Source organism: Manis pentadactyla, chromosome 1 (assembly GCF_030020395.1).
Source record: "Manis pentadactyla isolate mManPen7 chromosome 1, mManPen7.hap1, whole genome shotgun sequence".
NCBI lineage: Eukaryota > Metazoa > Chordata > Mammalia > Pholidota > Manidae > Manis > Manis pentadactyla.
The window spans coordinates 62,668,165-62,695,381 of NC_080019.1; the positions used below are offsets into that span (position 1 = coordinate 62,668,165).

The 27,217-nt window shown below is 50.5% G+C and overlaps 1 protein-coding gene across 1 annotated transcript in view; it reads right to left on the reverse strand.

Moving 5' to 3' along the window:
* Nucleotides 1-27,217, reverse strand: part of RAB6B (RAB6B, member RAS oncogene family) — a 65,003-nt gene that overhangs the window by 6,677 nt on the left and 31,109 nt on the right. The window contains exons 2-6 of the mRNA XM_036882855.2: nt 25,896-25,954; nt 4,940-4,993; nt 4,636-4,741; nt 3,009-3,120; nt 1,832-1,925 (exon numbers count right to left, since the gene is read on the reverse strand). Coding sequence (XP_036738750.1) covers nt 1,832-1,925; nt 3,009-3,120; nt 4,636-4,741; nt 4,940-4,993; nt 25,896-25,954 — 425 coding nt within the window. The remainder of the gene's footprint in view (nt 1-1,831; nt 1,926-3,008; nt 3,121-4,635; nt 4,742-4,939; nt 4,994-25,895; nt 25,955-27,217) is intronic.

Sequence of the window (27,217 nt, forward strand, 5' to 3'; positions counted from 1 at the left end):
ACATGTGCACAGGTGGGGTTTGTACAAGTGTGTGTGGGGAGAACTCTGTGTGTGTGTGTGTGTGTGTGTGTGTGTGCACGCACCAGGGTGCCAGGTGGGGCACTAGCACACATGGAACCTAGGAGGTGACACCAAGTACCACAACGACCCCCTCTCCCCACAGAATTGACTGCAGGCACTCTGGGGGCTCGGGCTCGTAGCTCCCCCACTGCGTGAGCTCTCAGAGAACCTTGAGTCCTACTCATGGCCTCGGCCCTGTGGGGGCACCGGGCTGCGTGAGCGTCTGGGTGGTGAAGTCGCTGTGGTCCCCGCCGGGTGCCGGCCACAGAGGGGCTCTGGGGCGGAGCAGGCAGGAGTGGGCGGGGCCACCCCTGAGCTTCCCTTTGTGGCCTCGCCCTGGGCAGCCCTGCTCGGCCTGTCTGTCCGACTGTTACAGTCTCTGCCAGTGACGGAACCACAGGTTAGAAGGGAGCTCTTGGGCAGCCTCACACCAGCGGGGGCTGGGAAGGGGTGGGCGTGAACAGAGCCTTTCTGTGGGCCCGCAACCGGGGCAGGGGGCACAGAGCCCTGGGAGTGGGAGGCTGCCTGTTCTGCATCTCCTGCGCCTCGGCAGCCCTCCCAGTGCCATGGGCACTGCTCTCGTGGACTGAATCAGCCCTGCATCCAGGCCGGCTGCTGCACGGACAGCTTGTCCGGTGCTCCTGGGCACTGCTGGGGGTGGTGGGGCAAAAGTGGCACCCCAGTCAAGCCATGGTTTCCTCCCCATGCCACAGGCACCTCTGCTCACACTGTCACGCCCACCTGAGACACTCTCCTTCCTTGTCACCTCTCCAAGTCCTCCGTTCCTTGAAGGCAGGGGTTCCTAACCTTTTTTTTTGAGCCAAAGACCTCTTTGGCACTCTGCAGAAGCCTACAGACTCCTTTTAAGTGTGTGAAATCAACCACATAGGAGTATAAAGGAAACCGTTTAGTACTGAAATACACTTCTAAAATCTTTACAGATGCAAGCTTGTGATGCAGCAGCATTTTGCTTCCTCGTGAGCATGCTAACAGCGAGAGCTGGCAGCAGGTGCAAGAACCGCTGGGATCCTGAAGTAGGGAGGCACGTAAAGGATAAGATGTGTGCAGCACCAGACTATGATCTCTATCATGAGAAAGCCACAAGCACCACCACTATTACGGAGTCTTGTGCTACAGTTCATTGTTGAAGAAAATGCTAAACATAGAGGTCAGTGAAGATAAAGGTGTGGTTTTCTCCAACCCCAGTCCGCTGATCTGCTGAATCCCGTCTATGGACGCCTAGCAGTCTGCAGACCCAGGAGAAGCACCTGCTCTGAGGCTCGGTCCTAACTAGCACCTCCACGGCTCTTCTGACGATTCTGATTCACCAGGCCTCTCCCTCCTTTGAGCTCCACCTACAGCGTGGGTGGGATCTTTTCTCTAAGCCCATCTGGACCTCCACAGCCCTGAGTGGCTGCCAAGCACAGTGCATGAACCCCAAAACACTAACTGAACTGAATTTCCTGCACCCCCATCCAAGTGAGGTAAGCTGCTAAGGAAATGCTGCTTTTCTCAGCCATCTGCACGCTGGTGGCTGGACACTCACAGCATGCTACCAGGGCCGCAGACTGGCTGCTGCATGCTGGCAAATGAAGACATTTTCTGGACACTCCCCAGGTGAGTGCTCTTTTCCTCTTGCAAGCTTTACGAGCTCTGGAGCTTGTTCCCCATGAGGTGGGTGTGTGGGTGCTCTGGCCAGCTGCCCCGACCTAGTCACTAGCCCCTTGGGCCAAGCTGGGCTGGGAATCAGCACCAGGTGCCTCCTTCCTACCTGCTTCACGTTGTAACCAGTCTTTGCACTGGTCTCGATGAACATGACGCTCAGTTCTTTTGCACGCTGCTCCCCCTCCTCAATGGTTATCTGCCTGCAAGTGAGGGGAGGGGAAAATCAGCCCCTGGTAGAGGCTGAAGGAGCAGCCTGAGATGAGGGCCTGCCCAGCAGGACAAGGGAGCTGACTGGGCCCTCAGCCAGCTCTGAGGACGCTGTGATCGCGGGGCCTCCAGGATGAAGGGGGCACAGGGGCACAGCAGGACATTGGCCCCTTTCCCTATTCCTTCCATGGTGTCCTCCAGCGTAGGGGCAGGCCGTGCAGCAGGCTGGGTGGGGTTGTCACCTTCCCGCCTTTCCCAGGGGTCACTGCTGCCAGAGCCTGTGCGGCTGTGAAGTGCTTCGGGCCACATGCAGCTTCTCTGGGTGGCACATCAATCCCATTTCCCAAATGAAGGCACTGAGGTTAAAGGTGACTGCCAAAGGCCACAGGGCCACTTTGTGAAGGAGGTGGGCTGTGAGCCCCTTTTCCTCACTTCAAGGACAGAATTCTAATAAAGCAGGCTCTAATTCACACCGTTCCTGAAATGTCAGGGTATATTTCGGGAACACCACAGTCCATGACCTACTGCTTTATCTGACCAAGGCAGGTGTCATGGAGGTCAATGAACAAACGTGGCACCTAAGTCAGCCATCTGCACTGGAGGCAGCCATGGAGCAGCGTCTTCAGAGGCAGGGCCCCTCCCCCAACCCAGACACAGCGACAGACAGGAACACCTGCATGTTCACACCCAGGGACCAGGACCCTACACCCACTCCCACACGGGGGCAGTCATGTCACAATGGCAGGGATACAAAGCACAAGCAGAAGCCAGAGGGAGCCAGGGAGACTGCTCTCTCTTCCCCAGACCAGGTGCATGGGGTACCAGGCAGACCGTGCACGGAGGAGCCCCTGCCGGCAGTGGGAGAGGGCAGCAGAGATGGGACGCCTGGGGGCAGGCGTCTGCCACAGGCTCTCAAAGCCTCCAGTGCCCCATGGGGCCTTTCCCAGATGCATGGGACAGGTCAGAGCAGGCCCTCAGCACACAGGCATCCCAGACGCCTTGTCCAGGAGGAACTACAGAGGAGTGGAGGGTGGGCAGCCTGCCGGGGGCCTGCACCTCCGCACCCAGGCACCTACCTCTTGTCGGCTAGGTCCGTCTTGTTGCCCACTAGCATGATGATGACGTCGCTGCCCCTCTCTGTCCTGACGTCATCGATCCACTTAGAGGTCTGCTGGAAGGAGTTGAGATCTGGACGCAGCAAGTGGGGATAAAACTGGGAATGAGAGCAGCCCCCGGTGGGAGAGGGGAGAGGTGGGCAGGGGTGTGAGCCCAGGAACAAGAGGGAGGGGAGTGTGCACCCTCAGACCCCAGGTCACACAGACCAATGGGCCTGGGCCTTCCAGAGGAGGCCCACTTGTGTTTGTAGGGCTGCGATGCTGGAGAGACCCTCAGGTGACTGAGCCACCCACTAGGGGAGAAAAGGTACACTGCTGGAAGGTCACCGTGTCAGGACTTGCTACATGGACTACTGTTAGGGGTCCGCCTGAGAGTCATACCAGAGATGGGGGCTTAGAGCAGAGAGTGAGAGATGGGTGCACCGGAGCTGGCTGAGACTGGGAACAGTGCGGGGGCACAGCAGCTGGCAGGCCCTACCCCCACGGGGAGCTTGGGGGCTGCCTGAGGAAGGCCAGAGGTGTTTCTGAAGAGAATCCTTAGGCTCTGCAGGTAAGAGGAAGGAGGCGGAGGAGGCCCAGGAGCAGACAAATGCCAGGAGAGGCAAGGCCATTTTGGGGCGGCCCCTTCCTCAGTCAGGAGACAAGACAGACCTCAAGGAGGAGCGGTCACAGGGCCACACCCCCCACCCGGCCACCTGCATGCTGAGGGGAGGGGAGGCGGCCTGTATCAGGAGGCCTGCTCCCTGCGGGCCTGATCTCCCTGATGCTTGGCATCAGGCTGCATAGGCCCAGGCCCTCCAGGGGCCCAGCTCTCACCTGAACTCAGGGGTGCAGGGAACTTGCTGTCAGGAAGGGGCTTGGAAAGAAGGAGTGGGCAGAGCCAGGGACAGCAGGCTGGAGGCAGCTGGGGCACACATGCTCCCCACGAGCATGGTTTCAGCGTGTCCTCCCACCACAGGTGAGACGGCAGCCTGAGCCGGACCAGGCATGTTCCATTATACCTGCCTCACCTCCAGCCCCACGAGCCTCCCTTGGGGTTGTGTGGTCACCCTCAAAAACAGCTGCTTTGGCCGGAAGAGCCACAGAGGGTGAGAAGTGCTGCCCACCATGGTCCTCCCAGATCCAGCTGGTCCCCCCTCCCAGGGGCCCTGTGAGGCACCGGGATGCCAGCTGACAAAACGTGGTCAAGGTTGGCCCAGAGACCAGTGTCTTACCCCATCCTGATACACACACATACAAACACACACACCAACACAGAAGTCACTTCATAGGGGTCTTTATGGCAGCCAGCGTCAGCCTCAGGGGCACATGCAGGCCCCATCTGAGCAGGGCTGACCAGGTCCAGCACACTCATGCCTGTGGCAGGAGGGTGGAAAACACTGCTGTTAAAAGGCAACTCATTCCCCGCACCCAAGCACCTGCCTTCCGCATTCAGAGGGGATGCACACACATGTGCACACATGTGCATACACCCACACCCCCACATGCACACATATACACACACACACAGGCTGCAGCCTGGCCGGGGCCCCACCAGGCCCTGGAGCCCATGGGCCACCCTCCCTCCGGCTCTAGGACCCACACTCACTTGTGATGTCGTACACCACCACGGCTACCGTGGAGTCCCTGATGTAGCTGGGGATCAGGCTGCGGAACCTCTCCTGGCCAGCTGTGTCCCAGAGCTGCAGCCGCACCTGTTGCAGAGAGGCCAGGGCCGGGCAGATGGCTCAGCGGGGGCCGGGGCCGGGGGAGGTCCTGGCTCTGCAGTGCTGGCACCGCCAGCTCTCTCCCCGCTACCCAGCCCGGGCTCCATTGGGCTGCCCTGCTACGGGCCGGGGTGATAAGCCCAAAGGAGCTCACCCTTTGCTACTGGCTCTAAGTCAGGCACTTACCGTACGATCCTCCAAGTACATGGTTTTTGACAAGAAGTCAATCCCAATGGTTGCCTGTTAAAGAAAAGCACAGAGAGGTTACAACTGAAAGGTCTCAGAGAAAGGGGCAAAAGCTCCATAACAGGCAGTGACAGCCAGCAAAAGAGGGACGCCTATGCCCTGCCTCCGGTGAGGCTGCTCTGCTGACCCTGCCTCCCTTGTCCCTCCCAGAGCGAGTCTGAGTGAAGTTAAGGATGAGGACAGGGCTGGGGAGTGGTATAAGGGCAGCCTGGGAAGGGGACAGGGAGCTGGGGGAGGAGGCTTCCCCAGGAAAGCTGACCTCCTGCTTTCCCCAGGTGGGGGTCTTGCCGAGCAGGTGCTGGGGTCTCCCTGCCTGAGCCTGCTTGCCCTACCTGCCTCCCTCCATCACACCCTAGAGGCTCCCAAGGCCTCTCCCCTCAGACCTGGACCTCAGGCAGGTGGGGCAGCACAGGGGGCAGGGCACCTTGCTGCTGCGAAGGCAGGGAGCACGGCTTCCCCAGGGGCACCACAGGCCACCCAGAGGGCATCTTGCTGGGAAAATCCACTGGTTCTTTTCTGAACCCAGCACATTGGCAGCCAACTGTTCCCAGTGCCCCTGTGCCATGCCTGTGCCCTCTGTCCTGGTACGAGGGGGGATGCAGTCAGTCTTGTGACCAGATGGCCAGGACCCTGCCATGCACTTGCTGTGTGGCCTCGAGCGGGCCACCCAACTTCCCTGGGCCTGTGATAGCAGCTAAGATGCTGTGTGTGAAATGGAGATGTCCCTGCAACATAATAATAATGAAGACTCAGACACAGCCTGAATGTCCAGTGTGTGCTCCGTACAATGTGGCACATCCACGTGATTAGAATCCTTGGTAGCCATTAAAGATCATGTTCTCGAAAAATATTTAAGGGTTTGGGGAATGCTCATCAAGCGAACAACAGCAAGTCACAAAACATCACGTGATTCCAGTTTGGTTACTGAAGTAGAGATAGAAGTATTTTTCATATTTTCCTAGACACTAAAGCAAAGGGAATACATCAAGGCCTTAATAGTGCCAGTGGCTGAGCAGTGACATTATGGGTGATTTTTTTTTTGCTTCCTTCACCATACTCTTTATTTTTTACGTTTTCTACAATGATCATATAATAGCTCTACAAGCAGAGATAAAGTATTTTGAAACAAAAATAAAGTCTAAAAAATAAGCTTAACTGTATGGAAAATTGTGCTGTGACTTTTGACTACAAAACCCACAACTAAGGGTCGCCCACAGAGACAGAAAAACCCACACCTGCAGGCTCCCCAGGCAAACTGCAAGCATGTGCATATATATTTACATCACCGACTCATTCCACGAAGGAGTTAAAGTGTCTGCATCCTTCTGGAAGCTTGCTTTAATGCAGATATGGAGTGTCATGGAATCATATGATTCTAGAATATGGGTGCTGGGCAAACAAGGCTTTAAGACATAACCCAACCCCTTACTTTGGAGAAGAAAAAATAAAACAGGGAAGTTAAAGGATATGCCTCGTGTGACTTCACCAATCAGTGGCAGAGGTGGGAGATCAGAGCTAAAATCTTGGTATTGCTTGGGCTCTTTCCACCCCAGCTTTTACACACCTTTCCTGCATGGTGTAGCCATGGGGAACAAGTCTGGAACTGGCAAGTGGCTTCTGGACTCAGCCTTGTTCCTTAATAGTCAATAACATGCACCAATTGGTGTATGTTAGAGCAACGACCCTTGTCTTCAACACCCTTAAGGAGAAATGTGTAGAACAGGCAGAAATCTCTCAACTCATCAGTGTTCAATGGGCTTCCAGGGACCACCCAGCTCCTTCTGTAATGTGATCCTTGAGTTAAAAGCCAGGTGTATGAGCTCAGGATTGGTGGTAGGGATTGCTGGCTATCCCCCAGTCTGTAGTCTCCCTTTCTACAGTAAAAGGATTCCAGATGTGTAGACTGACTCATGACTGCCCCCAATGAAGATTTTATTTCCCACATTCCTCTGCAGCTACGTGGCTGAATTCTGGTCAGTGGGATGTAAAGGTGATGGATGCATCTTCTGGAATGGACCTTTCATAGGCGGAAGGGAGAGAGACTTACAGCTGCCCCCTTTCCCTTTCCTGCTGCTGGGAATGAAGACAGGAGGTGGTGAGTGAGGAGGCCCTTCCGGACGAAAGTGACAGAGCAGGGACGACAGCTCAACAAGACAGAGGAAGCCTGAGACCCTAACCCAGGGGAGCCGCCTCAGCAGCCTTAGACTGTTTACACCCGACTGCGGTGTGACAATGACCTCAACTGCTCTTCTGTTCAAGCTACTGTTATTCTGATTCTTCTACCACAGCCAAACAATATCCTAACAAGCAGAGCAAAGAACCATAGACAAACATGTCCCTCAAAGGCAGGCAGCACAGAGGTTGATGTTCCTGATCATAACGCAGTGATGACACGCGCCTTCACCTCACAGGGACACAAGGCCCTCCTGCTTCCATGGAGGACAGAGCAGGCACCAGATGGCTAGAACTGTGCCATTTGGATCAAGACGTGGCAAAGCTCAACCCAGTGGCTCCCACAGTCATAAACACCATTTACTGGAAAACCACATACTTTATCTCCATCCCCCCTCACAGCCGCCTAAGCAAATCAGGGGTAGTGGGGCTGGAAGAGGCCAACTTCCATCTGCTCAGCTCTCTCCCACCTTTGACCCCGCTTTCACATTTCTCCTCCATCAGAGGAACATCTGATCCCATAACTGTTCAACCTCTCAGGCCTGTTCTGGCCACACTCCCCACCAAACCAGCCATGAACCACTGCAAACCTTCTCACAGGTGTACTGTCCCCGTATGGCTGAGCCATCAGCTCTGCTCAAAAACATACTCCTAAGTTCTGCCTCTGATAATGGCTAGGTAGCTTATACAAATTAACCTTCCCTCAGAAAACTATTATAGACTCTGGACAAATAGAAGAAATAACAGTTTGCGAGCACTAAAGAGTAATCAAAAGCAGCCAGAAAATGCAGGGGTTACAATCTCTGAAGGACAGGAAGATAACTAAGTGAGATCCTATATAACCAGTCTTTCCCGAGGTAACTTCCTAGTCCCACCAAGTCAGAAGGACTTGGTAAACACCAGCAGCTTTTCACTGCAACCCCAGAAAGAGCAGCTTTGAGAGGAAGGACACCATCTCAGGACTGAGAGTTACATCAGAGGACTAAGGGAAAAGCCAAAAGAGACCTACTGATCTTCACAACATTTAAATGTGATAAGTAACCCCTTCTAAAAAAAAAAAAATTGGCTGCCCATAATTTAATTACCTATTAAAATAAAATTCAATAATCTTCAGAGGAAGGTAATAGGATCCAAGAATCTCTACAGCTTATTATTCACAATGTCCACTAAACAATAAAAAAGGTTCAGACAAGAGAAAACATGAAATTCGTCATAATCAATAGGAAAGAGACTTCCAATGATCCAGATGTTGGATTAGCAGAGAAGGATTTTAAAATAACTGTTATAAATGCATTAAAAAATATAAAGGAAAAGATGAAATGGGTGAACTTCAAGAGATATATGGAAACTCCAAAACAAAAACTGGAAATCTTAGCATCAAAAAATACAGTAACTGAAATAAAAATACACTGGATTTGAATAACAGGAGCTAGGATACTACAGAGGAAAGGTCAATAAATTTGAAGGGCGGTCAAAATAAACTGCTCAACTAAAGGAGGGAAAAAAGAGATGCCATAAAAATGAACAGTCTCAAGAACTTGTAGGACAATATCAAGTGATTTGACATAATACAACTGGGGTCTCAAAAAGAGTAGATGGACAGATATTAACCCAAACAGATATGGTCACTTAATATACGATAAAGGAGCCATGGACATACGATGGGGAAATGACAGCCTCTTCAACAGCTGGTGTTGGCAAAACTGGACAGCTACATGCAAGAGAATGAAACTGGATCATTGTCTAATCCCATACACAAATGTAAACTTGAAATGGATCAAAGACCTGAATGTAAGTCATGAAACCATAAAACTCTTAGGAAAAAACATAGGCAAAAATCTCTTGGACATAAATATGAGCAACTTCTTCATGAACATATCTCCCCAGGCAAGGGAAACAAAAACAAAAATGAACAAGTGGGACTATATCAAGCTGAAAAGCTTCTGTACAGCAAAAGACACCATCAATAGAACAAAAAGACATCCTACAGTATGGGAGAATATATTTATAAATGACAAATCCAATAAAGGATTAACATCCAAAATACATAAAGAGCTCACACACCTCAACAAACAAAAAGCAAATAATCCAATTAAAAATGGGCAGAGGATCTGAACAGACAGTTCTCCAAAGAAGAAATTCAGATGGCCAACAGACACATGAAAAGATGCTCCACATCGCTTTTCATCAGAGAAATGCAAATTAAAACTACAATGAGGTATCACCTCACACCAGTAAGTATGGCCACCATCCAAAAGACAAACAACAACAAATGTTGGAGAGGATGTGGAGAAAGGGGAACCCTCCTACACTGCTGGTGGGAATGTAAATTAGTTCAACCATTGCGGAAAGCAGTACGGAGGTTCCTCAAAAAGCTCAAAATAGAAATACCATTTGACCCAGGAATTCCACTCCTAGGAATTTACCCTAATAATGCAGCACTCCAGTTTGAAAAAGACAGATGCACCCCTATGTTTATCGCAGCACTATTTAAAATAGCCAAGAAATGGAAGCAACCTAAGTGTCCATCAGTAGATGAATGGATAAAAAAGATTTGGTACATATTCACAATGGAATATTATTCAGCCATAAGAAGAAAACAAATCCTACCATTTGCAACAAAATGGATGGAGCTAGAGGGTATTATGCTCAGTGAAATGAGCCAGGTGGAAAAAGACAAGTATCAAATGATTTCACTCATCTGTGGAGTGTAAGACAAAGAAAAAAACTGAAGGAACAGAACAGCAGCAGGCTCACAGAACCCAAGAATGACTAACAGTTACCAAAGAGAAAGGAACTAGGGGGGTTGGGTGGGAAGGGATAAGGGGGAAAAGGGGGCATTATGATTAGCACATACAGTGTAGGGGGGTGACACGGGGAAGGTAGTATATACAGAGAAGACAAGTAGTGATTCTACAACATCTTACTACGCTGATGGACAGTGACTCTAATGGGGTATGTGGGGGGGACTCGATGATGGGGGGAGTCCAGTAAATATAATGTTACTCATGTAATTGTAGATTAATGATGCCAAAAAAAAAAAAGTAGACGGAGTCAGCAAAAAATAAAATTATTTTGAAAAAGTAATGGCTAAAAGTGTTCCCAGTCTGATAAGAAACATCAACCCCCAGTTGCTCACTTAATCTGAAACAGGAAAAATACAAAGAAACCATGCCTAGGCATCCTGTAGTCAAACTGCTGAATGTCAGATACTCAGAAAACCTTAACAGCAGCCAGAAAACAGAAAGACATTACATATAGGAAATAACAAGAATGGTGTTTGATTTCTCATCAGAAACAACGCAGGGCAGAAGATGATGGAATAACATCTTTAAAGCTCCCAAAGAAATGGCAACCATCACGTCCAAATACAATTCTATAGCCAATGAAAATTTTGTTCAAAAAACAAGGCAAAACTAAAGACATTTTTAAATAAGAGAAAGCTGTATAACTTGTTGCAAGTGGGTCCTCATTATAAGAAATGCTTCAGGCTGAAGGGAAATTTTATCTTTAAGGAAGAAATATAAGAGCACCAAATACTTTAAATAAATTTATGGGTAATATATAAAGACATGTGACTTATCATTGATCACCTCCTACTCCCACCCAACCAGCAATGGTTCACAACTCCCCCTGCTCTGTTTTGCCCCTGTTCCATCCTCAGGGACGCTCCCTCTCAGAAGATGGCCTCAAATTGTACTTTACAACAGAAGATACAACTTCAAGTCCTTGCATTTACCCTCTAATCAAACAATAGTGATAACCACAGTAACAATAACTATACATCTAAGAGCTTACTGTTTGCCAGCTATTGGGTGAAGTACTTTACATGCATTATTAATTTATCCCTGATAACCTGTCTTATGAATTCTGTTCTTTAGTATCTGCACGTCACTGCTAAGAAAACTGAGTGTAAGAGACGTTAAGTTACTTGCCCAGTGACAACAACTGGAAGCAGCAGAGCCAGGATTCAAAGAGGTAATTGCAAAGTTGTCAACATATGTCCAGCCTTATTCCAACATCCCTCCGGGCTCTGAGTATTTGCGCCTTCACCTTTCACAGCAGCCTCTCCTGGGGGGTCCCCTTGGCCGGGGCCCTTTCCAGTGAGACAATGCTCTCTCAGCCGTCTCCTTTCTTACCATATCTTCATCCTCTCCGTCTCCAACTCACTCTTGCCTTTGGTCCAAGAAACTTTCCCCCAATTCTCACAACGTTAAAAAAAACCTTCCTCCCTGTCACTAAGCAGCTCTCTAGCTGTATGCCGATCTCTCACCTCTATTCAAATGGTATGATTCTTGGAAAACGACCCCAAGCAACTGTCTCCACTTTCTCTCCTCCCACCCACTGCTAAACTAGAGGGTCTGGCGCCTGCCCTCTGCCCACCAAAGCTGCCATTTTATCTCCGAGTGGTGAGGGAGCACACTGTGCGGGCGAGGCGGTACTGGATGCGCGTGGCCCTGCTGAGCAACCTCTGCCCTGACATTCTTCCTTCCTTTGCTTTTCACAACACCGCTAGTTTCTGGATTCCCTGCCTCTCTAACTGCCATTCGATACATGGGGAAGTTGGGGTTCCTATGGCCAGGATCCTCACTGAACCTAAACCACCTGAAGATGTAACTCCCTGTTGCTAGGCTACTGCTTCCACACCTTTAGGCAATAAGCTATTATTGCACTATATAGAGAGCTCGGCCCAGTGCTCTGGGGGAAGGAAGAGACGCTAGTGCTCCACCTGCCACCAGGAGAACAAGCTGGGTAATAAATCCTTTCACCCCAAAGAACGTTTTGCTGTCAATTTCTTTGGTCACATTGAATCCATAGCGAACTTGCCCGGGGCTGAACCCACTGGCAAGACAATTATCAAGCTCTTAAAGGATCCTCTTCCTTTCTCTATCCCAAAAATGTAGGTGTCCCTTACTGTTCTGTGTCAGGGGACCTCATTTACACTCACAGGTTCAAACAGGATGTGCCAATGGATTCCCAGTCTACATCCCAAGCCTTACCTCCATCCTGAGCACCAGATCTAAGTATCCAACTGCTCCCTAGAATCTCCAGCTGCCTGTCCTCTGGAGACCTCCAGAACACGGTGTGCCCCATGTGCAGCCCATCATCACCATCCAAATTGCTTCTATTCTCCCTGTCCCCAAGCAGGGCACCTCCGCTCCCGCCCCCGAGGTGTCCCAGCCCCGAAGGCCCTCGTCGCTTGCTCCCATGCCCCCTCCCTCATGGAGTGAGTCACTGGGCTCATGACCTTTGCCTCCTGAGAGTGTCCCCTGTCTGCTTCTCTCCATCCTCACCACCACTGCCCCATTCAGACCAACTTCTTCTTTCTGAGTAACCTCAACAGCTCCCTGCTCTCTGCCCTCAGGTTCTCCCCTTATAACCAACATTTCATATAGCACCACGGTCATCTTTCTAAGACAGAAATCTGACCACATCACTTCCCACTGCCCCTAGGAAACAGTCCAAATACTTCAGATTGGCCTTCAAACTGCTCAGGGCCTACCCCTCACTTCCTATGGCCTCATGTCCCTGATGCCAGTTTGTACTTTATACATTAGTAATAATACTTTGGTCAGGACACATACAAGGCACTTTATGCTTTCGGTACCTCTCCTAATGCTGTTCTCCTGCCCCGGAATGCTTTCACATGGTTAAAACCTATTCAGAGTTCAGGATTCTGCTCCTCTGCATGTCACTTTCTGAGCCTTCAGGTTGGCCTCAGGTCTTCCCCATTTACCAGCTTCTCTACTAGACTGCAAAGAATTAGTACTGGCCAGTCTCTCCCACTGGCCGATGATTTAGTGGTTCTCAACCTGTAGTGCAAGGACCACTTGCTTCTGAGCCACATTGGAAGATTGCCTAACATGCAGATTCCTGAGCTGCACTCAGACAGACAGAATCTCAATCTCTGGGGTGTCAGTCTGGAAATTAGAAGTTCACCACAAGCCTGCAGATAACTCATTTGCACAGGAAAGCTTGCAAACAACTGCCTAGACTCTGAACTCATGCTGTCATCAGTCTGAGGAGGCTATGGTATCCAGGAAGAGGGGCAGATTCCCCACTTGGGCTGAGGGGCAGAGCATGCAGATGGCACTACTCCCAGATGAAGAGACCAAAGCCCACTTAGAACCAAGGTCACACAGATGACTTGCACAGCAGAGACAGGATTTGAACCCAGGTCTCCCTCACTGCAAAGCCCCTGTGCTTGACTATTCAGCTGTATTCTTTCTGCTTCCTGAAACCCCTTCGTTTCTGAAGCTGTCTGTCTGGCCTGAAGCTGTCACTTGAGTTTGCACAGGAGTCACATCCTGTCTGGCTCCCCACTGTCAGAATCTTAGGTCACTAACCATAACAGCTCAGCAGAGCCCACTTAAGAGGAAGCTTATTTGATTTTAACAAAAGCATCAATAAAAGTCAGCTCTCTAATGACAGAACAGAAACAACTTTTAAGATGGCCTTGGCTGGACCTTGGTTACCAGAAAATTTCTAGCTCCTTGGCCTCATCTATTTTGCCAGGCACAAGGCACAGGCAGTTGGCTTCACATTACGGCCAGCTAGAGCCCGTCTCTCCTGGGCAGGCCAGGTCTGCAGGGAAGTGGGGTGATGATCTTCCCTGGGCAGCCCCCTCCTGGCCAACAGTGTAAGTCATTAATGCTCATTCACTTACTTAGTCTAGAATGCCCACTATGTGATAGGCACAGAGCAGAACAAGCCCTCATCCGGCCCATGAGGATCTGTTGCCTCTGCTGGAATGCTCTCCCGTGTGGTCAACACTTTGATTCAGAGTTCAAGATTCAGCCTTGAACTCCCAATCTTGTGAAGGAACTAAGATGAGCACATAGAACTGTGGTCCCTGACAGACAGACAGGACTAGTGTAGTTGGTGGGGCTCCAAGAGGAGGGGGGCCTTGTTTCTGACGGGTTACCTGAGTAAAGGTGGGGGACCTGTTCAAGTCCTTGAGTGAATAGAGGTAAAGACGGAGGAGCAGTGGAGACTGGGAGGTGTGAGGAAAACCCCAGATAAAGGAAGTTGGAGAGTTCTGATTTCTGTAATGGCAGAACTCCTACCAGAGCAACCCTCTGGCACATTAGTATTATCAACTCTGAACAAAATATAACAAACAACTGTCTGAAGGCAATGGGAAGTGACCAAAAGCAGGTAGAAACTGGAGGGGAGTCAACACTTAGCAGAAGGGACCAGTCCCATAAGGCTCCTGTTTTTACGATTTCTCTCTCATAAGGGCAGCCCCAGCTAGACCCGAGGGGCAGCTAAAACCTGGCAAGAAACTCAATTTTACTATTTGAGAAATGAGAGGACAGACCACAAAGCTATGACCATGGCCAGAGAGTATGGGAGATCCTGGAAATGAGAAAGCCACGGAGAGGGCACCCCAAATTCTGCATATAAATGCTGCCCAAATCTGACTGACCCAAGCAGACTCCAGGCATTCAACCTAAAACTGAAAACAAAACAAACACACAAACAAATGTGAACAGAAGAACTTTAAGTTGCTGCCTACCACAGGAAAAAAAATTGAGAATTCAGATCCAAGCTATATTCTTCTAAAAGAACAAACAGAATCCACAGTCTTAATCACAGTGTGTAGAATACAGCTTAAAATTACTAGATGTGTAAGCAGTATGGAGGTTCCTCAAAAAACTCAAAATAGAAATACCATTTGACCCAGGAATTCCACTTCTAGGAATTTGCCCTAAGAATGCAGCAGCCCAGTTTGAAAAAGACATACGCATCCCTATGTTTATCACTGCACTATTTACAATAGCCAAGAAATGCTAGCAACCTAAGTGTCCATCAGTAGATGAATGGATAAACAAGATGTGGTACATATACACAATGGAATATTATTCAGCCATAAGAAGAAAACAAATCCTACCATTTGCAACAACATGGATGGAGTTAGAGGGTATTATGCTCAGTGAAATAAGCCAGGAGGAGAAAAACAAGTATCAGATGATTTCACTCATCTGTGGAGTATAAGAACAAAGGAAAAACTAAAGGAACAAAACAGCAGCAGACCCACAGAACCCAAGAATGGACTAACAGTTACCAAAGGGAAAGGGACTGAGGAGGATGGGTGGGAAGGGAGGGACAAGGGGGGAAAGGAGCACTACTGTTAGCACACACAGTATGGGGGGGTGACACGGGGAAGGTAGTATATACAGAGAAGATAAGTAGTGATTCTACAGCATCTTACTATGCTGATGGACAGTGACTGTAATGGGGTATGTGGGGGGGACTTGATAATACGGGGAGTCTAGTAACCATAATGTTGTTCAAGTAATTGTACATTAATGATACCAAAATGAAAAAAAAAAGTCAAAAATAAAATTACTAGACATGTGAAGTGAAGGCCATACTCAAGGAAAAAAATATGGAGACTGGATAAAGTGAAGGTTCCTGTGGCCAAGATTCTCACCTGGCCCTGGTCAGCTAGCTCACTACACACATGTGGGCAATATGTGCTTATTGACTCTATATAAAGAGCTCTGCCTGGTGCTTAGGACGACACAGTGGCATGGCTGCAGGAGAGCACAGCAGAGGCTGGAGTGGTGGCAGCACCAAGGACAAAGACTGGGACGGCTGTGCGGACAGAGGGGCCCAGAGGCAGAGACCAGCTTGCTGCATGCAGACTCGCTCTGAGTGAATGGGATTCTAGTGACTGACCTGCCACCTGGAAATAAAATTGGGTATAACCCTTTCACCCCAAGAACATTCTACTGTTATTTCTTTGGTCTCACTGAGTCCATAGTGAACTTGCCCATGGCTGAAACCCAAGAGACCAACCTTGTGTTGACCCAGATACTTAAAGTAGCAAGTATTATAAAGCAGCTAATATAATTATGCTCAAATATATAAAGAAAAAAAAAGCTCATAATGAAGGCACAGATTTAAAAATCTCAGCAGATAAACAAAAACTATGAAGAAAAACCAAATATGAATTTAGAACTGAAAAATAGCTGAAATTGTTTAATTACTGATGGGCTTAACAGCAGATAGATGACAGATGAAAACAGTGAATCTGGAAATAGATCAGCAGAAATGATCTGAAAGGATAATATGGGTGCACCAAATAGAAAAAACAACTAGCTACCTAGGGAGGCCACATCCCCTTGCAAAAGACCCCAGAAACTGTGGTGATTCCCCACTACCTGACACAGGCTGCACCAAAGCTCAGGCCAGGCCCCACGTGTGTGTACTGATGGGAACTCGCAGATGCACAAGTGAGCAGACACGTGGTGAGTGGAGATATGCTCATGAGCACGTAACTGTGTATTTACTTGCAGGCAGAGGTGTGTGTATGTGGGTAGAACTGAGTATATTATGCTGTGTGGATATAAGCGTGGGGTGAGAGGAGGTCACTTTTGCTTTGAAGGTAGAGCTCAGATCCATGATATGCACAAAGCCCTGTGCTGAGACTGGGGTGACCAGGAGCCTTAATGGCCCTTGCGGGGTGGGGAGAAGGACAAATTTTTGCCTGCAAACCTAGGTTCCCTGTCAATGCCCTCCAGGGCTGACCATGACCAGCCCCACAGAATCTGGTATGCAGCTAGACGATGCCCCACCCCTATCAAATGGACCTGGGTGGGGCCATGTGCCCAGAGGGCCCCAGGCTATTTTCAAGTGACCACTGCCAGTGCTCTGGAGGGGTCTGGGTGCTCTGTGCTGGGTTGGGAAGAACTGATTGGGAGTGTCCTGGAAAAATGACACCTTCTCTGGCCCTCAGCTTCTGCTCTGTAAAATGGGGATAATCAAGCTTCTTCCTTCCAGGACTGCTGGATCACAGGAGTTAGACCATGTGAAGGTACTCTGTATAAACAAATAAATGAGGACTGACCAAGTCCCTGAGGGCTTTCCAAAAGAAGCTATAGAAACCCACACACAGAAGCCCCTCTACCATGATTCTGTTTGATTATGTGAAACACAGCTCTATCAGTTGATCTATGGGATAAAAGTAAAGTGCAATAAAATGTGTCTGGGAAAGGCTGCATATTCTAAGCCCCAGTGGTGTGCCATAAAGCACACTGATATGATAAAGGCTCTGGGAAGTCCTGCACTGAAGAAACATGAACTTCATGAAACCCAATGTTCTCCAAGCTTCTTTGCCCTAGGAACCTTTGTGCCTGTAATCCTTGTTAACATCCCAATAAACTAGTGATCCCAGAGCTTCAGGAAGGCTGACCCTCAAAGAGGTGTGCTCTCAAGCAGACCACATCCCTCTTCTAACTTGGCATGAAGCCTTGGTCAAAGCACTATGTACTTCATTTCCTCTTACAAGGTATGGAGTAAATTATTCTTGCTGGTAACTGCCACAGGGATGGAAAGAGGTATCAAGACATGAGCAGTAGGCCCAGCTTTGGGGACTCTCCTGCCAGTCCATCCCCACGATCCTCCTCGCCCCTCCTCGGGTGGGCTGCGGGAGCCTCCTGCACTGCTGATGGCCCTCGGAGGAGGCCGGGCTGCCCTCTGCTGTGATTAGCTCGCCCCAAGCCTGGCAATGCTTATTTCTTCCTTTCATACTGCCGTGCTTACAGACTACTCTGCTGATGGAACATGGCAGGCACTTCATTTTATAGTAAACATGAGCAACCTTCACAGGCACAGACTTCCCAGCCACACTCCCATTCATCTTCCTCCGAAGGCGGTATTACACAGCGTTCACAGGAGCCCAGACGGGTAACCCATGATACCCCTCCCTCTGCCCCAGAGCACTGTTGGCCCAGTAGATCCCTGAGGAAAGAGATGTTTGCCGAGGCACTTGTTGAGTTCTGCTATGCTAGGTACATTTGTTATGAAATATAATTTTGCATCCACATTCTGACAAGACACAGTAATGAAGTCTGCAGTGGAAATTTACATGGCAATTTGCATACATTGACTCAAGACTCTCTTCCTAGGAAGAGAAATCATGAAAAACAGTGTGTGTGTCTTCTTTTAGCCTTGGCCGGGCCTTGGCCCATGGCTGGGAGAGCTTCGATAAGTGGCAGAAAGCAGCTGGGCATGACAAGCCTTTGACAATGAAGGTGCTGTGTGCTCTGCACACCAACCAGCAGATGAGAGTATCAGGACAAAGTTATGCAAATTAGCATGCAAATGAGGCTGGCCAAACTTGAGATGCAGGCTGGCCAGTGGGTGCTGTGAGGAAGGGACAGCAGCCTTGCTGGGCAGGGTCTCTCCTTGCCAGCCACTCAGCCATGGGCTCTGGGGGAGGGGTCACTGGCTCAGGAGGCCACCACGCAGGTACCTGGATTCTTGAAGCGGACGCCTCAGCCTCCAAGTCTGCACAGTCCTGGTGGCCACTGTCCACCCAGTGGAGTCACCACCCAATTTAAATATTTAAATATTTATCAACTGCTCTTTTATTTCCTTTGGTCTGAAATATCAACCAAACAATATGCACTCTCCAACTTAAATAATGGGTTAAGTTTCATCAAAATTAGTCAATCCCTTCAAAAGCCACACAGACACCTACAGATGTGTGGCCTGAAGCTTCCTGAGAGGTCATCCAAAGGGTGACAAATGGATCCATGTACACAGCCCTCTCATTAACAATTAGGGCGGGAGATGTTTCAGATCTAAGAGCTAAGTGTCCCCTACAAAGTGAGTTAGGAGGGATTACTAAAACCTGGAGCAGAGAAGAGTATCACGGGTCCATTTCACTTATGAAACATAGTGGGCGCTCCTGGGGATGTCACCCAATACCCGCTGCCAACCTCTTGCTCTTGCCTAGAGGCTGTAAAAGGGGAATTCTGCTTTCCCAGTCTCTCTAGCAGCTGAGGTGATCTGGTGACTGATTCTGGCCAGTAAGACAGAAGCCGCAGCCTGCTGGAGGGGGAGGGGATTTGAGGGACTCCTGCTTGCTTTTACTGCCTTGAATGCAGAGATGACGCCTGGAGCAGCAACAGCTAGCCTGCACGAAGGTGGAACGCCACACAGCAAGAAGGCAGGACAGAATGAGAGCAAGAGCCTGATGGCCTCACCACGCAGCCATGCCACCCAAGTCCCGCCGCGACTTCCTGCACGGGAAGCTGAAACCCTTCCGCTGAAGCCACCACTAGTCAGCTTTCTGTACAGGAGGCGACCACATTTCTGATTTGTAGGTGCTTCACAAGAGAGGGAGAGAAGGGCAGAGGAGAGAAGGGAGGGAAAGAAGAGCTGTTAGAAGCAAGGGCATGTCTGTCCGCAGTGCAGGCTGGGTACACATCCAGAGGGAGCACCTGGACGACTGGCGGTGCCCTGGCAGATCTGAGGGGGCGCATCTCGCCAAACTGACTAGCTTTCAGGCGGATTTCATTATATAAGACAGTCGCCTCACGATTTGATCCCAGAACCGAATGTCTGCAAAAGATGAACCTCACTGAATTAATGTAATAAGATCACTCTGCTGCTGGAGTTACTGAGGACTGGAGCCCAGGGGTCCACCAGAAGCCCAGCATCATCTGGCAGAGTTGCAGAGTGCGGCTCAAGGGCACATGTGGGGACAACTGCCCACAAAGACACTTTGTCAGCAAGTCACTACCAGCTTCCGGTGACCATCATCTGCCTAGTTTGTTGTACAGTTGTTGGTGGTTTTGGCATTGTTTTGTTTGGCTTTTCTTATGTCATGTAGAGTAATGCACATCTGTGTCAACAGGATTTCTGGCCTATTAATTATCCACCATCTGGACTTTTAAGGCCTATACGATCTATGGTTTAAATTGAAATTAATCACATTCTTAGTGCTAAAGTTTGAGGCAACTGTTCCAGGTGAAGCAAGGGTTACATCCCAACCAAATCATTTCCAGGTTAAAAAAATGCAATACTGAGAAACTGAGATGCTGGCTCAGGGCCTCTCAGCTCAGTGACAGACTGGGGATTTGAACCTCGGCCTCCTCTGCATGCAGCATTGTTTTGAAGAGAAAAAAAAAAAAGAATTGAGGCGTGAGGGAACACACTGCATCTCTCCCAATGTGAGCCCTTGCTCTGACCACCTCTAGCAGGGTCAGGATCCCCTCCCTGTCTCCCCCAGGTGCTGGGGGGTTACCTGAACACCACATTGGGAGCACGCGCATCCTGTATTCTAGAGACAGGCTACTCCTTCTGGTCTTCCACATCCCCTCTCCACTCCGGCCCAGAGGACCCAGCAGTTCTCAAGGCCTCGGGAACCCACATTCTGCCCAACCGCTAACCTCTCAAGGGCCCCAGGCCACGTAACAGCCAATTTCAAACATCTCCACTTGGCTGTTCCATCAGTTCCCACTCGACTCTTCATTTTCCTTTGTGTTGATGGAGCTGATATTCCCCAGGGTGTCTGGACAGAAACCCGGGGCCCACTCAGGCCTCTCCATCTTCTGCACCCTGGGGCCCACTCAGGCCTCTCCATCTTCTGCACCCCACAGATCCCTCTATTCTCATGCCCCTTCCACTGTCAGGTGGTGTCTGTCCTTGGTGCAGGCCCCTCACTCACCTCTGGGTGACTTCTCAGTGACATCCCTGCCCTGCCACACAGGGCTGTCCAGGTGTGTATGTGTCCACCTGCAAGTGCCTCCCCTCCACATCTGTCCCCTACAAACGCCGGAGTCTTCAGTCCCATCAGTGCCCACCCTAGCCGTCTGCTCCCTGCCCCACCAGCCCAAGGCCCCCTGAGCTTGCAGGGCCTTCCACAGTGCCGACCATCCGGGCCCACTTGTCTGCAATGCTCACCAGGCACAGAACTTGGGGCCCATAAAGATGCTTAACGTGTAAAGTCAAAAGGAAAAATAAATATAATAGTGAACATATAATAATGAATCCAGCCTGAAGTATACTCATTTTTATAACACAGTGGCCAAACACAATTTCTTAATAAATTAATTAATTTTGACGAGGGAAGAGCAAAGTGCCCACGAAGGCAAAAACGCCGCAGACCCGCGCGAATCCTCAGCCCGAGGCCCCCACTGCGCTCGGCTCCAACGGCGGGACCCCTGCTGCCCCCATGTGCACGGCTGGGTAGCGACACCCTGGCCGTCCACAGACGCTTCTCCCGCGGCATGTGATCCATCATTCCCCTCTCCAGCTCAGCTACAGTCAAATCCTCCTGTCATCTCCTCCAGGGAGGCGTCCATGCCCATGAAACAGCCAGGGGTCCCTGACTCGTCTGAAGCTCCAGGCCAGAGGGTCTGGTCCCCAGTGAGATCAGGCTGGGAGGCGGTGTATTGTGCTGAACAGCGTGCTTCCAAAATTCACGTCCACCTGGAACCTCTGAATGTGACCTTATTTATAGATAAGGTCTTTGTAGATGTAGTTTGTTAAGGATCTCAGGATGGAAAATCCTAGACTTAGGGTGGGCCCCTAAATCCAAAGACTGGTGTCCTTATAAGAGAGAGGACGCAGAGGTTCAGCAGAAGCAGCCACGTGAAGAGGTTGGAGGCAGAGGCCGGGAGGCTGCGGTCCCTCCCCAAGGAATGCCCGGAGCCACGGGATGCCGAGGGGGCGGGGCTTCTCTCCTACGCCTTCCGAGGGGCTGTGGCTCTGCAGCACCCTGCTTCCAGACTTCCGGTCTCCAGGATTGGGAGAGAATAAATTTCTGTTGTTTTAAACCACTTGACTTGCGGTAATTTGTTTAGCAGCCCTGGAAAGCTAACACAGACCCAGGAGGTGAGAGGGGAAAGCCTCCGGGCAGAAAAGTTAGGAATGACAGTGAGGGACTGAGGGGTAAGAGCGCCTAGGACAGCCCTGGCCTGTGGGACACCAGAGGACACAGCCATCCTATTCCTTTGCCAAGGCTCCCTGGGACCCAGGACTGACCCAGTGCAGGCAAACCTCACAGCCCTTCAGACACGCTCGCCCACTCCCGGGAGCAGCTGAGTAAGTTCGGGCAGGCGGAAGCAGCCTGTTAGGTCAGTGGCTTCCTAACTGGAGATGCTGGCAGGGCCACGATGGGCTGATGCTCCAGCCTTGGTGACAGGTTCATCTCAGTCACCTCGGAGATTCAGAAGATGCTAATGCCTGAGCCAGCCGTGAATTTTCTAGCCGTCTCCATAGCCAGTAGGTAACCCTGATGTGCAGCCAAGACAGAGAGCCCACGAAGGACCCAGGAGAGACCCCAGAAGACTGATGCTTTCAAACCCTGCCCTCTTGTCCCAGCACCCCCTGCAGAGGCCTGACACTGCCCTGACAGCTCTAGAGCAAGTTCCAATCAGGTGGTGCAGCGTCCAGACCTGCAGGTGTGTTTTACCTGACCTATGGGAGGGGAAAAGAGGCACTGGCCTGCATTAGCGTTGTCTTATCACAGTGCAGGTACCAGAAGGTGTCTGTCTGCTATAATAAATATGAAAGTAATTTCTTAGTTGGTTTTTATACAAGAGAATTGCAGACGTGAATTTCACCAACCTGTTTGTAAGCCTTGATATTGTACTTCTTCAACTGAGTGCATTTAGATGAGGTGATGGGTGGGGTGGTGAGTGGCTGGGGAAGAGATGTATCAAGAGGAGAACAAGATGCTTTTTGCAGGGGGAAGTGCCAGGCAGGAGATGGCAGAAGACCCGCTCTCCCCAGATGGTGTCTCCACAGGGCCTGCATGGCAGACGGACGCCCCAAGAGGTCTAGCAGGAACCCAGCTCTCCCTGCCGGTGTCCTCACAGGCTCTAATGCCAGCCCCCATGCCCTCAGGCATATTCGGCCCTAGACCTAGGGGAGGACTCACTGACTGCCATCCAGGATGAGGTTGAACCACCCTTCCACCCACCTGGTGAGGACGGGGCCAGATTCTGCGGCCAGGTCATTTTCCCACTGTCTCTCCACACACAGAGTAAAACAGTTGACAAATATCTGTTGTCAGTGAGTGAATGGGGGAGGGAAGCAGAAACAAGACCACAGCCACACAGCAAGGATGGCGGGGGATGGGGGGTGCGGGTGAGACTGCATCCTGGGAACTGTCTGGGCACCTCAGGAAGCTGAAGCAGGTGGCGGGGCGCAGGTCTGCTGGGCTCTCCAGCTGAGGGTCAGGATGTTGGTGGAGGGTGGCAGGGAGGGGTACAGTGCTGGACGACAACCAGGAACATCTCCAGAGCCCTTGGCAAACTTGTCTACTTCCCAAACATCTCTGCCACCGTGTTAAGTAAAAGGAAATAAACAAAGTATCATTTGCCCCTCTCCATCTCCAGAGGATTCATTAAAATGAGCCTGTGTATACACAGAATTGGAGCCACGGCCTCCCAGTCTAATTACCATTACCATTTTAAAGGGTATTAGGAACGAATTTCCACCTGCTGCAATGAAAAAAAAAAAAAAAGCCAGAAAAGCCTGCAGTGGGGAGGACACTTGCTCCCCCCGGGCTTTTTCCCTCTTTCACCAAGGCATCAACAGCGTGCCTCTGGCTCTCAGTCTGGTGGGGTCTAAAACCATTTGCCCCTCTCCATCCAAGGCAGACAGTGCCTGTCTAAGCCCCTGTGCTGACACCAGCTGCGGGGTGCTGGGCCCGCAAATGCAAGGGTGCATCCAAGGAGTCCCAGCCTCAGCCACCCCCAGAGTCTATCCAGGAGCCAGAGCTCACACGAGTTCCTGGAAAGGCAGGAGGCTAAATGAGCCCTGAGGACAATGTGCTAGGGGTAGGGGGGCGGGGGACGGGGCATGCGAAGAGCCCAACGTGCAGAACAAGTATGTGCTCTGAGCCTTGATGAGTCAGAATTTTTCACAGCAGGGAAGAGGAGAAGGAAGGGCACTGCAGAGGAGGCGACACTGTGACCCAAGGGGGGGGAAGCGTGACAGTGTCACTGTGTGAGCAGCAAGCAGCGAGGCACACTGGACCACAGGATGCAGGACAAAGCAGTGGGCAATGCAAGCTGGCATTGGAGATGTGGGTGGGCTGAGACTTGGAGGGACTCAAATGACCTGGGGAGGAGTTGAGGCTTTGATCCATACCAATGAGGACCAGTGCAATGGCCCCGAGGCCACCTCTTCTGCCAACCAGCCAAGAGTCTCACTGGTTTTGATGCGGCACCAACAAGAGTCATTATAAAGAACTTAATGGTGTTTAAAAATCAAACAATCAAAATGACATCTGTGAAATTATTCATACACACACACACACACACACACACACACACCTCACAAATAAATGACTACCAACTCAGATTTCAGAATGAAGTTCCTCAGAGCTTCAATCGTGAACACAGACTGACATGGTGGAGCCCCCATTATCGGGAGGAGAGGCCTTGGCAAGCCTGCGTGTTACACAGCCCTGGCCTGGAGAGGAACCGCAAAGACAAAGGGTGGGCAAGACACATGCCAAAGCCTGAGCCCGGGGCCAAGCACAACACCAGGGGCTGCTCTTCCGGAGCCTCGTGTCCTGTACCTTCAGTCAGTTCTTACCAAGTCCACTGGCTCTCTGGAATTTCAGATGAAAGCAGAGGAAAGCAGGGAATTAGAGGGAGACAGGGTGAGGGGCTGTGTTTGAGACAGATGATGATGGGGTCAGAGAGAGACCGGCAGACTAAAGAGCAGGCAGAACTGTGATTGCAGGGAGCTGGGCTCCACATCCTCTGAAAGCCCCACAAGGTGGAGGGACCTCATAGCACAGCAGTCCCCAGTGCATTCTATAAATATTTGTCCTCTGAGGACTTGGTGACAAAAAGGATTCCATGATCAAATATACATGTGGGAGGTTCTGCACCTCCCTCTTTCAGTAAATCAAAACCATACCCTGATATAGGAAAGGCCCTGAGAAGTCCTGTAGCAGAAAAGCCAATTTACTTTTGTTCACCAGTGTTCCCGAAATCTATACAAGCACTAAACCTTCCTCCCTGCCTTTTTTCCTCAAATAACACCTACTAACATCTCTTGGAACTATTATCTCACAGAACCCACTAGCTTAGAAAAATGCATCATTTATGTCTATCTTAAGGAAGGAAAAAATCTTTTTTCTTAATGGTTGAAATGATTAAACTTGCTGCCTTTTACAAAAAGCTTTAGTTGCAGTGAAAATTCACTTAATTTGTAAAAAACCCTGCACTCACCAGTGATGCCAGGAAATGCAATATTGTTGGCCCTCAAAAGCTCAGCCTTTAGGCCACCTAGAGCCACCTGTAGGCTACTGGTTGACCTGGACCACTCTTGAAAGCCAGAAGCCAGAGAAGTCACTCTGTCCAGTCTCCTGCCTCATAGAGCAGCACCAGCCCATCACTCCAGTCTCTCCAGGGAAGGAAATGTCCCAGCAACTGTGCGAGTGTGTGCCAGTGTGTACATGTGTGTGTGAGAGAGAGCACGAGAGTAGGTCATGTGTGTGAAGGCCCCATGTTCACATGCCTGTGTGAGCGTGCATGAGTGGAAGGTCCAGAAAACGCAGCTGTGACTGAGGAGCAGGTTCTCCTACTGCTCTGATGTTCATCCCCCTCTTTTTGAGTCTTGTCCATCCCCCTCCACCATGATGACCCCCCATGTGACCAAACACTGTAATGGTTGAGATCTGCCATGGGGAACAAGAGAACACAGACACTCTGTCTTTAGAATTCCCCTCTTGAAAATGTTCCCTTTACTGAAGTTTGGATTTTCAAAAGGGCCTAGGGGTCTTTACTGGGCTGGGGCCCATGCACAGAAGGGAAGCTTCCTCAAGGCAAAACAGACGCCCTAGGAGCCAGGGCCATCCTGCTCTCATCCAGCATCAGCAAGCCCGGGGAGAGGCCAGTGTGGTCTCTAGGCGCCCTCACGGCTGCAGACACAGTGCGGAGTGGAGGGCCCAGGACCTCACCTGGTACGTGTTGTCGAAGCTGTCATACATGAACCGCGTGATCAGAGACGTCTTCCCGACTGCAAAACAAGAAGAGAATGGTTCAGCCATGACATCTCAGCTAGACTCCTCTGCACACATTCCATGTGAATAAAACCAACAGAGAAACAAAAAGCCCAGGGGAAAGGAAGAACTGCAGGGACAGAAGTGGGAGGCAGACCCCCGAGAGGGACCCCAAGGCGAGGCAGCCATCTATATGGGGTGAGGTGCAGGGGAGTTCCTGCCAGGCACTGAGGAGGAGGCCTCTCCTACCCCACAAGCTCTCACCACCCAAATACAGATCTTCCTTGACCAATAAGAGCCCAACTGAAGCAAGAGCCACATATGAAAATTCAGAACAAGTGTGTGCAGAACAAGATGCTCCTCTCCCACAGGCCTGTGTTTGCCTGGAAACACTGCTGTGCCTTTGGTTAAAGGCTGGGATGGGCATACTCTTTATTTCCCATTCATTCAGCCTGGGAGATGGTGACACAGGTGGCTTTCCATGGAGACAGGAGGCAGGTGAAGTAAACGGGTTCTTCCCCAGGGTCTCTCATGGGCAGGACTCTGTCATGTATGCCTGACTCTCCAGCACCTTGCAGGGCATTCAGCATCCCTGGACCTCCCAGGTAAATGCCAGCAGGATTCCCAGTCACTGTGACAACCCTGGACTCTCTCTGCACATTTGCAAATGCCCTCTAAGGGGCAGTTAGACCCCAACTGAGAACCACTGGGGTAGCTAAGAGAAACCAGGAAGTCTCTTGGGAATCCCACAGATGCTGCTAATTTCCCAAACTGCAGGGTCCAGCTTCCGACCTAACCCTGTGCAGGTGCCCTGGGGCCTGGCACTGGCAGAAATGCCTACTGCAGCACGTCCATCATGTGAGAGGGGGGAGGGTGGTAAAGGAGCATCTGCTAGGTCAGGCTCAGCATGGAGTTCTTCTCCACTGTCTCACCGAGTCCCTGCCACGGCCCTGGGGGCTCAGAGGAGGACTGGCCTGACTGAGCTTGGCTCCAAGCCCCTTCTGCTCTGGGCTGCTGGAGACAGACAACCCTGGCAGGGAAAGAAAAAAGGCTAGCATCTGAGAGTTCTCCATTCTGCCTTTCCCCAATTCTTGGATGGGATGGTGAAAGACAGGGTGGCCGGTCACTGCCTGGATAGAGCAGAGCAGCCTAAGTGGGCTCCTCCCGGAAAGGTCCTTTTCCAGTTGTGAAGCCTTAGCAATATGCCAAGTAACAGACAAGAACAACATCTTCCAACAACCAACAGCTGTAATGGAAAGACCATTGTCATCTAGCCAGAA